The sequence below is a fragment of the Chenopodium quinoa genome, unplaced genomic scaffold (assembly GCF_001683475.1).
Source record: "Chenopodium quinoa cultivar QQ74 unplaced genomic scaffold, ASM168347v1, whole genome shotgun sequence".
NCBI classification, from domain to species: domain Eukaryota; kingdom Viridiplantae; phylum Streptophyta; class Magnoliopsida; order Caryophyllales; family Amaranthaceae; genus Chenopodium; species Chenopodium quinoa.
In genome coordinates this window covers 2,518,978-2,530,389 of record NW_018745410.1, presented here as the reverse complement: position 1 = coordinate 2,530,389, position 11,412 = coordinate 2,518,978, and the positions used below count along the sequence as shown (strand labels likewise).

Genomic DNA, 11,412 nt, shown 5'->3' with positions numbered 1-11,412 from the left:
TTTGGCAAGAAATTGTTGGAACATGCCCCAAACTATCATATATTGTCGCATTTGAATGTTTCTCTCCATCAGCCAGTTCAATTTGCTTTTTCTTTTTAGCTTCTTTCTTCTTCTCCAATTCTAGCCTCTCTAAATCTCTATCAACGGACTTGTCTCTCTTCCCGTCATGCAGTTTGAGTTTGTCATCAAAAGATTCGAAAGTATCAAGTGCCTAAGTTGGTACTTGCTTGCCCTTCAACCTTAACTTAGCCTTCTACGCACCATCATATCGGAACATGATACAAGCTTATCAGCAAGAATGTCTCCACTTGTTGGTGTATTTGGTGTTGAATTCATTCCTTGATCTCTTATCGCTGCTACTGCTCCCTGGGGTGTCAACTGTCGCAAGCTTTTTTGATGGACAACATATGTCCCACCTCTTAAGTTGGAGCCACTCTTTGTAAAACTGAAACTTCCCAAAGGAGTTCTAGATCCTCTGGGCCTCAACAATCACATCATCAACATTTCTCCCGCTAAGCTTCCTTGCTTTTTCCTTGTCGACGCTACCATACCACTTGACAACAACGAGAGCAATTCTTAACCACTGTCCCTTCAAACAACTAATGATTCTAATGGCAATTTCCTCCGGGTTTGTTTTCTTGCTTCGTAGGTGGTAGGACACTCGAACCTTCTTCCTAAATACATTCGACTTCTGATTTGTTCCAGCAATTTGATCGTTGGTTGTGTTCATGTACGCTGAATTTTAAGCGGTTGTCTCAGTATCATCCCCATTTTTTATCGAGCTCTTCAATGGGTTGTTGAGGTGCACATTGGAAGAATGACTATGTTAGCGGTGAAATTCCACTCGGTGCTTGGAATATCTAATTCCTCCTCCTCATCATCGTCTTTTTCCTCGTCATCAACTGCATAATTTTTTTTTGTGCTTTGCCTCCTTCGAGTGTTGACTGATGAGAAATATTGAAACCGATCCCTGGACCATATCCACCGTAATTTTGTTGGTTAATTGGTTCATTTGAGAAGTTTGGTTGACTTGGTTGAGCGTAGTTAAAGTTTGGTGGGTAATTTTGACAATTCCCCTCGAAATTCAGGGTGAAACTTTGGGAGTTTACTTGTAAATAATTTTGTGGGTGATTAAAGGGAGTTTGAAGACAATTTTCTTAATGTATAGGATAATTGGGTGGATTTTGTTGTAGATTTTTTTAAAAAAAAAAATTTTGTACTTTGTTGGAGGCTTTGGATTTTAAAAAGCATAATTAAGAATATTTGGATCCAAAATTTTTAAATTTTTTTGCTAGGTTTGTGGAAGGAATTAAATTAAGACACTAACTGTTTCTTTTTCAAGAAAAATATGGTTTCAAAAAGAGGTAATTTTTGAGATTGTCAAAATTATAACAATAAGGGTGTCTATTTATAGAAAACGAAAAAATATGAATGTTGGTATTTTTTAAATAATGTTTAAAATTATTAACGTTACAAAAATTGTAACGTTACTTAACCGTTGGAGATCCAACGGCATGCATCATGACACTTTGCAAGCTTATGTAGTCTGCCTGTGTTAGCGATTTTTTTAAAATAAAAACAATGTCGCTTTAGTACATTAGAGAACATTATGCTACATTTTGGACCACAAGAAATCAACAAAGCCTTATTTTTGCCAGACGAACAAAATTCACATATGATTTGATAAACCAAACCAATCACAATTGTTCATGGAAGTGTTCATCAATCCCTCATTTTTAAATATTATTTTATTAAAATAGTAACACAAATAATTTTAATTGTTCATTGTTAAGGATTCTCTGAATTCATTTTTTGTTTTTAACTAATTCTAAATAGGTTAAGCATATGTTAAAAAAAATAAAAAAAATAAAAAAAAAAATAAAAATATTTGAGAGAATAATTAGTTTAATGGTTTGTCTCATATTTGTATCCTCAACATCAAGTTATAACACTAGAGAGTAGAGACCTTAATAATAGGATATGTTATATTTCATTCTCATGTCCTCTAGTGAAAAACAACAAAGCAAAACTTATTACTTCATAATATTATATTATGATATTCATAGTTTAGTTAAAAAAAAAAAGTTACTATTATTCTTCAAAAAAAAAAAAAAAAAAAAAAAAAAAGCATACAGTATTGTCTATTATTCACACACACATAATGCATAACCAGTTAATCCCCAAGCCATGCTCATTTTATTTCTGATGGATTTCACCAGGAGGCCCCGAAAAGGGGAATCGTCAATTTGTATGCTTAACATCCAAGTTCATCCTGCTTGTTTTAGGTTTTCTACCACCCATTTGCTGCTATTGTCAAGTCTACGAATAAGCCTTAGACTAATTGTAATCCGGCGCAGAACAGCGCCATTCCTTTCATCGGCACATAATTTCCAAGTGTTCACGCCAACATTGTAGATGCTACAATTGTTTAAGTTAGCTGACTTTCAGCCGATGGCTGAGGCTCACACAGCAAGTATGCCTACCTTGTGCCTGAAATAAGGGCATGCTTTTACTAAAACACCATTGAAAGTACTGTTCATTTTATCCTGTACCTGTTAGATTTCTGACCATTGTAAAATATCAATAACCTCAACTTGAGGGGAAACGGGGGGTACTCGCAAACGTCTGCAATGTATTGGCATGTAGCTGTGTTACTTGCTAGTACCATTTTCAGATTACATCGAGTAATTTGATAATGTTGTAACGTTTCACATCATGCAAAAAGACATGAAGTGCCTCGCTTAAGGTGTGAAAACGCCACCATGGCAATGGTTCATTAATCAACCATCTTTTCTTAAGCAACCAAGATTGGCAGGGCGCATATATATTTTTAAAGAAAAAACTCGCAAGAAACAGAAAGCAGGGGCCAAACAGCATAATATCATATTCTGTATAGAATACACATTAAAATACAAAATTTTTCAAGGGCCACATTTGTTTTGAGTCTATATTGAGATAAATTTGAACCATGAACGAGTATACAGTTTACCTACAATTATTACCATTAAAGATAAGAATGTATCTCAGCTAATCTTCACTGTATAAAAACAATTGTATTTCTCCCAAATCTTACAGATGCACCCTGCAGGAACATACAAACAAGATCCATTAGTAATTGCCATATGATACGCAAGTGAATATAAAATTGGTAACTACGAAAGAACTAGACATAACAGAACAGCAAAGGTCCGATTCATTCTTCATTAAGAGACCTAAGGACAAAGAAGGTATTAAGGTATCGGAAAAGCCCAAAAGATAAAATCTATGCACGTGTCAACAAACGTTGTGTTACTTTTACTATTCCAACTACGGTAGCCAAAGAGTGAAGTTTTGAAAAACAAGCTTCTTAGATGTTAGGAGACTATGAAAAGAAACTTTGGATATCAAGCAGTAATTGGTGACAAGGAAAACACTTGATAATTCCTCTAGTTTAGTGAGTGATGGAAACAGCTTGGCTTTGGCATATACTGCAAGGAGGGGAGGCGTTGCCAATGGCATACCTGCTAACAAGCAATGCCACCTCTAATCTTCAACCCCATTCCCAAATCCATCCCAATTTCATCAACCCAAAACAGTAGTCAGAATTATGTTTGTAAAATTACGTAAGGTTATCAGTACCACTATATCAATGACTTCTAGTTTTAAACCTCCAGCACTCTACTAGTACCAAAGCAGAGCAGACTGAGACCATGCTGCATATAATGGACAACCAAGAACCAAGAACCATTAACCAATGTAATATATAAAATCTGTAAGCAGAAAATTGGGAAATAATAAACACAAACACTATCCAAGAGACCAAGACTTCTCATTAATAGCACAATTCAAGCTCATTAATCCAGGCAATAGCAATGTATTCATTTCTGATAACAAAAACAATGCTCCCTAATAAATGTGAATAGTTGAGTGGTAAAGAAAATCGTGAAAGAAGCACATACAATGCAAAGGGAAACAAAATCACCACATTCATATAGGATATTCATGCAATATCTTTCAATGGCATGACTAGGATACTATAGATTATGACCTTACATAATACAAAGCTGTCAAAGACTAGTAACAATAAAGTGGATTATCGATCATTAACTAGAAACATAAAACCAAGCCAGTGAAGACCGTAGAAAGAAGCCAGCCAAACCAGAAGACACAGAAACGTAGCAAATCAACATTTCTACACATTTTTTCCACTACACCGCAGATTTTCATGACACAACAACATTATGTTTCTCATACTCTTCAATTCATCTTAGGTAAAAAAAAAAAAAACATGGATATAAAAGGGGCTAATCGTGGGAAATTTTTTCACAAAATAACCTAATTAAAGTTATTAAACACTAGGAGATGCCAGATACATATACTTGAATCCAAGAAGATAACGTCAAGTAGCATAACTGCACTGCTGGAGCAGCTTTCAAGATGAAGTTGATACAAAACAGCAAAATTAAGTTCACATCACATATCACTTGTTTCGATAACAATAATGCTATACCAGTTGGGAACAATTTTCAATACAAAGAGCAAATGGGTAAATCAAATATCAATAAAGCAAGTGATGAGCAGATCATCTTCAATCAATCTCTTCAGCTAAAGATTTTTCAATTAAACAAGTACTACAATTTCAGACAATAAAGACTCCCTCCATCCATTAATAAGTGCTTACTTCCTCCGTTTCTATTTATATGACTAACATTCCTTAAAAGGAAATGTCACAATACTTGACCTATACTATAAATGGAAAGTTTTATTTTATAATCACCCACAATTAACCAACCTCATTCCCACCTAATTATCTAACCTCTATATAATCAGCCCAACCCCAACCACCATCTCCATAACCCAACACCAGCCATCCTACCACTCCGACCAACCGAACCACCACCCTTAAAAAACCACCACCAAACCCACCACTCCGATTTACCGAACCACCACCAAACTAACTTTTTCAAAAGAACTACCACCGAAAGCATAGCCCCGATCTAACGAACCACCACCAAATTACCCTTTGCTTCCTCGTCGGACGACCATCGTAGCCACCAGACCACCATGTTCACCATCACAACCACCTTCTTTCTCTCTCCTTTATTTTCTCTAACCTTAACCACTTTCCTTCCTCAACCACTAGATCCATAACCCACCCACGACCACCAACACTTTCAAGTCCCACCTCCAAAAATTTAGATTTGAAAGATTGCATATGAGTGGTGTTGGTTTGATTTCTTGATTTTCTTTCTTCAGATCTCAAAAATTCAAGCCCATTTTTTTTTAAGGGATAAATATGGGTGGTACAGTGGTGGTGGTGGTGGTTTGGACTATGGCAACGGGGTGGTAGTTTAATTTAGAAGAAGGTCGGGCGGCAGCGGTGGTGGTTTAGAAGAGGGCGGCTGCGGTGGTAGTTTTGATGGGGTGGCAACAACGGCGGTGGTCTAGAAGTGGGTGACAGCGACGAGGGTCGAGGGATAGTTGAGATAAGGGCAGCAGCATCGGCGGGCATGGTGGTCTGTGAAGTTTAAGGTGATGGGAGAGTGTTAAGGTGGTGTCGGTGGTGGGTTTGGCAACTGATAATGTTTGATTAATTTATTTAACTATTTAATTAATATGCTTTACAAACAAACTATGATTAATTATACATTCTCTCTCCTCTTCCTTAAAAACAGTGCCAAGAGCTATGGGTCATCTATTTAGAAACGGAGGAAGTATATTCATTTTCGGGTGTCCCAACTTTAAGTGCTTACTTCCAATATTGGCCTATTATTTAGGACCATTTTACCCTAATCTCTAATATTAAATCCCCTATTTCTCCAAGGATTCCATCCACTTGTCATAAATTCTCCCACCCACTCACTCATTTTATTGTACTTGACAATTCACTTTTGCTTTTAATTCCCACCCACTCATTTCACTCCTCTTCCTTTTTCCTATTAAGAAATCACCAATCATTGCTTTGAAAGGAATCCAATTGCTTTATCCTTGTGCATTAAAATCCATGAAAAATGAGAAATGAGCACTTAATATCGGAACGGAGGGAGTAGCAGACAAGTTATAAAGCGGATAAAGTGAAAATTTGACACTAGGCCTAATTTTTTGTGCCACAATCAGCATATGTAAATGTTTACCCCCAAGTACCCAGTACCCACATCATCACATAGAGAACCTATCAAAATTGTAAGTGGTTTTAGAGGCTACATGAGAGTTAACAGCAGCAGACTTATACAAGGAGATAGACCAAAGAGTATGCACTCAGCACACGGTATTTTCTAGAGCTCCAAGCCACAAACTGTCCTACTATGCAACCCTGCACTGCGTAATGAGATTCTTTGAACATTGAGTCATATAACCATTATTCATGTAATTCAAAATGAACCCTTCTGATTTAAGACATAACCTTATGAATTATCAAATCACCAAAAAAGAAAAATGGACTTCTGTATAGGGATTATTTTCTATTTCATAATTTAAACTGAGACCTTGCTTGGTTCAAGTCCCCAAAAAGAAACAAAATAGTGCAGTAAAGGCTGTTAAAAACAGAAACGGACTTTACCACTTTCCTTCCCATGTTTGTTTTGATTCCATTTCTTATGTTTTAACACATCACTGCTCTTCAATCTTCCTATTATCTCCCTTTTTAAGATGATTGATTCGATTCATTTTTCAATGATTTCATAATTCCCTGCTCTACAATTCTCCCTCATTATCTCCATTCTATGTCTTCTGCCTTTCTGCCACATTAGATTGCCCCGCCCCAACAAGATATAGTGCTTCCAGAATATGGATGACCACTTCTGGTCACGCTTACAACACTGAATTCCTATCCTATGTCAGTCTATGTTGTGCAAGAGCGTGTGAATACTCGAAAGTCAACATGGTGCAATATTTGTGGAAAAATAAACATACTAAGTTTTACATTGTGACATAGCAGTATAGCACTTGAAAAGTCCCTTACCGCTCAAGTAGATGAATTGAAAACAATAACTAAATAACTCAATTGCAACATTGTCACTAGAAGACCCAGCAAGTAGACTTTGATGTCTATGGTCTGCTTTATGTAATTCAAGAATGGTCACAGCACATCAAAAATCTCAGCATTCAAATCGAAGATGCTAAAGAAACAACCAGAAAGAGAAAATTTAGTTCATTGAGGGATTGATCCATAAGATGCAATATAGCCCCCAGGTCCATATGTAAATCCTCAACTGGTCCATAAACTAGATTTATTTTTTAAACAAACTAAAACTTTTCTTTGCTCTGATCTGTGATCAAGTTTTACTACATGCATACAAAACTTGGTCCCTAATCCAAATATCTTCTTCACTTGATGACTATTACCTTGCAAAAAACATATAAACTAAGATAACTAGACAACCCAATAAAACTGAGCAACTTGAATAGTCTACAATCGTAGCACAAGTACATTACAACAAGAAGACAAATTTTAAAATCCAAATTTCATATGATTAAGAAGCTAAATTTTATGAATTCTGGTCCTCTAACTGTAAGATTCTCTTTCTGACACAACAAGCTCAGCATCTAAATTAAATTGCTCAGTATCTACATTTAATTGCTCAGTATCTAAATTAAATTGCTCAGTATCCAAATTATATTGCTGAGTGGCTTTATGGTTTTACAAGTTAATGAGCAAAGGCAAGTCGAAAATGAAAACCTCAAGAATCCTTTTTGAATCATGTGCACTAATTAATTACATTATGAGAGAGATACAATGAAAGAAGTCGAGTGGCACCAATAACAAACAGCAGGTTAATTAAACTTCTCCAAACTCAGGAAAATCCAATGTGATGGCACTGCCTTTTCAGCCACATCTTAGTGATCTTACACACCTCCATATTCCATGCATACCAATTCCTTCCCAAACTAATAAATGGACAACTCGAGCATTATGATTACCTAACCTCTAAGCTTCTTGTTCAATAAAGTCTGTCATTGCTAATTGACTAAGACTATTTAAAAGTGTCAAACTCATTAGAAGTATCTAAGATAGACAAGTCAAGCTTTTCCATACTTCCTGATTATTATAATGATCTTGTTAAGTATTCATCATATCCATTCAATAAAATACATACACAGACAGCACTAGTACAACAGAATGATGTGTTGTAATAAGACTTTTTGGCCAACAGCAGGTGATGACAGAGGAACTTCTATGGTAATTGAGTGAAATTAATAAAGCAAGCCTATCATCTATCAAGTTGTAAATTATATTATGTAATGTAAAAAGCTTAGTAATTACATTCATTCATAATGAAAACATAGTATATCTGCAATTAAATTTGCTAAATGTCATTATATCTCATCATTCTATCAGCTCCAGGCCATACAAGGAATGACCAAAACAGAATGCAAAACAGCAAATACTTAAAATCATCCGCAATGACAGCTTTAGAAATGCTGGATATACAGTGCTAAACTCAGAAGACAACAGCAAACAACATGGAAGCTCGTAGAAACAACCATCATACTCAATCAGAGAAGGAACAAACCTTTATATTGACCAAATTTCGACGAAGAACCAACTATCCTCATTTTCATGTTCTATTACTCCATCTTTATTTCAAATCTTCAATACTATATCAGGAAACTAAAATGTCACAAAGACTAAATGCTATAAGCATATACAAGGAGAAAAAAAGTAAACTGAAGGTAGCCTAGACATTTTCAATCTCAATTTTCATAGAGCCACAGAGTATTATGATGAGAAATAACAAAACGAAGTATGACACTTAGGAAGGAAACGACATAAATCAAGGGAACGGTCTGAAATCAATTAGATGGCCCTATTATTCCACACAACTTTAATAAGATTTTGATCCAAGCCAAAAGCTGCTTAACATTAGAAGGTTTTCAGTCTAATCTCTTTTATCTGACGCTTGTTAACTTCTGAAGTATCCATAAGCTAGACAAGAACATCTGATAAAATAAAGGTCTTCTAAATTTTATGCTTCTTAAGTTTATCAACAACGTAATGTTCTTCACATGAACAGGGTAAAGAAAACCACTGATCAGTTGATGTTGGTCATACTCAAGTTTATCTAAAGGACAAAACAATAGTGTGATTGGACTTCGACTCCTAGAATGCATGACCTAGAAAATCCAGTAGATTGGGCAAAATTGAAGGAAGGAACAATTGGTGCTTACAAACTAGGCAAAGAATATGCTTCCTGTCCCCAAAAAGAGGGGGACAGCAACCAAAACAAAATGTGTACAAGGCCCTCACTTTCTTAACTTTAATTAATCTAGTTTTATAATCCCATGAAAATACAAGTCTATGCAACTAATGCTGTTTCTGCTTGTCCAATAGTACGATTGGTGAAATACTCAAATACATATGCTGCCACCACCATTTACTCATTTACCTATATCTCAACAGTGTTAGCTTTGCATAACAATCTCCAATAATTAATCATAATTAAGAAAATCTAGAAATAAATCACCGTATTCGGTTTGATACATGAATATCATCTAATTATCAATGCAGTGAATGCACATCCAAAAATATAAACCACTATCATTCTGTGATACTTGAATATCATCTAATCATCAATGCACGTCCAAAAATATTATTCAATATCATTCCAGCGATGAGAATCAAAACAAAGCACAACCATAACATTAAACTTGAATAACTAAGAATACTAAACCAAATCAACTAAGAATAACTAAGAATACTAAACCAAATTGAGGATCATAGAACCACAAAGAAACAAACACAGAACAAAAAGCAACAAAATATACCTAACAGACACCAGCATTAATCAAGGTCTTCTGTTCGGGTTTCTGATCCAAAGTCTGGATTCCCCCTCCTCCTCGGGTTCGCCTCATTACCATCACCAGAAGCATTACTCCCCTCGGCTGAAGACCCAACATTTCTAAACGGCCAAGGCAACGAAATGTTAAAACTCCTCTCCACAGTCCGATCATTCTGCGAACCCGCCTCAGACGACACCCCATCACCACCAATTCTATTACCATTACCACCCCCATCACCATTACCACCGCCACCAGCACCAACACCGTCACCAGATCCCGGATTCTCCCTTCGGTTCCGAATCCTCTGCTCATAATCAGGATCATCGGTAGGCAACTCATGGCGGCAAACAGGGCAAGAATTATGCAACTCCAACCAAGGAAGAATACAATCAGAATGAAAAACATGTTTACAAGGCATCTGTTTAGCTTCAGCACCAAGTTGAAACTCATCCATACAAACAGCACATTGTGAAGAATCAGATAACAGCAATTCCTCCGTTACTTTAACAATTGGAAGCCCCTCGACAGCGGATTTTGAGGCCGGTGGCGTACCGTATCGATTCGGATCATTCTCCGCTAGCTGCTGAATCAACTGCTCCAACCCTGGTCCAAAGAAATAATCCCCCAAATTCGAGGGTAACCTAAAATTCCCACCACCACCACCACCACCTTGTTCAGGGTTAGCGTTCTCAATAACAAATTGAATGTTAGCACCCCCAGCTCGCATAGTCTGAAGATAACTCTGAAGAAATTGAAGAGGGTTGAAAACATCGGTTTCCTGAAAAGGGGATCTCTGATTACCCCCATTTCCGCCATTACCAGAACCTCCAAAAGCTCCACCCCCGAATATGGCGGAGAGGTCGATAGGCTCAATAGGAGAAGCGGCGGAAGAAGAAGAAGAAGGGGGGAAGAAGAAAGGGGCAAAGGGTGCGAGGTGATCGGCGGCGGAAGCAGAAGGAGGAGGAGAGAAGAATTGAGCGAAAGAAGAGGAAGAAGAATAGGAAGAAGGATTAGGGTTTTCGACTTCTTCGAGGAAACCGCCATTGCAATGGGGGCAAGCGAGCTCTTCGGAGGAAGAAGAAGAAGGAGAGAGAGAGACGGTGCGATTGCATTGATAGCAGAAGTAGTGTTGTGGTGTTTGAGAGAAGGTTGTGGTGGTGGTGGAAGGGTCGTCAATGGCGCCGGAAGACATTGTTGTTGGTGGTTCAAGGAAAAGACTGCTGTTGTTATGCGAGGGAATGAGGCTAGTTTTTTTTTTTTTTTTTTTTTTTTTTTTTTTTTTTTTAAATGTGTTTGTTTTTGTGATTATTTTTCTTTCTATGATATGATTAAATTGAATCTTGATATGCTATATTTCGGTGGTGGGTGTAGGTGGGGTTGGAGAAGGGGGGAAAGAGAAGAATATTGCTGATCAATTGGGTAAAGGGGATTATAATACACACTTATAAATAGGGTAATGGAAATCATTTAAGATTCCTAAGAGAAATCCCTTTGTATTTACTAGATTTCTTGAAAGGATGATTTAATACAATTTTTTTTTTAAATATAAAAAGGTAAGAAAAAGAGGAAAAGTGATACACAACGAGGGAAATACCTAGCGCATCTAAGGAGATAATGGGGTACAACGTATAAGGATGAGTTAATATTAAGGGT

At 36.7% G+C, this 11,412-nt stretch overlaps 1 protein-coding gene across 2 annotated transcripts; it reads right to left on the bottom strand.

The window, feature by feature from the left end:
* Positions 1-2,855: 2,855 nt before the first annotated feature.
* On the bottom strand, positions 2,856-11,412 carry LOC110713108 (E3 ubiquitin-protein ligase RING1-like). 2 transcript variants are annotated; one of them, XM_021891564.1, is made up of 2 exons: positions 9,745-11,401; positions 2,856-3,082 (listed from the first exon to the last, which is right to left on the bottom strand). In XM_021891564.1, the coding sequence occupies exon 1, from the start codon at positions 10,949-10,951 to the stop codon at positions 9,761-9,763; it is 1,191 nt and encodes a 396-aa protein (XP_021747256.1). In that variant the 5' UTR covers positions 10,952-11,401; the 3' UTR covers positions 2,856-3,082; positions 9,745-9,760. The 2 variants fall into 2 exon arrangements, with proteins under 2 accessions (XP_021747256.1, XP_021747258.1); XM_021891566.1 differs by lacking the exon at positions 2,856-3,082 and adding an exon at positions 3,092-8,577 and having other exon boundaries at positions 9,745-11,412.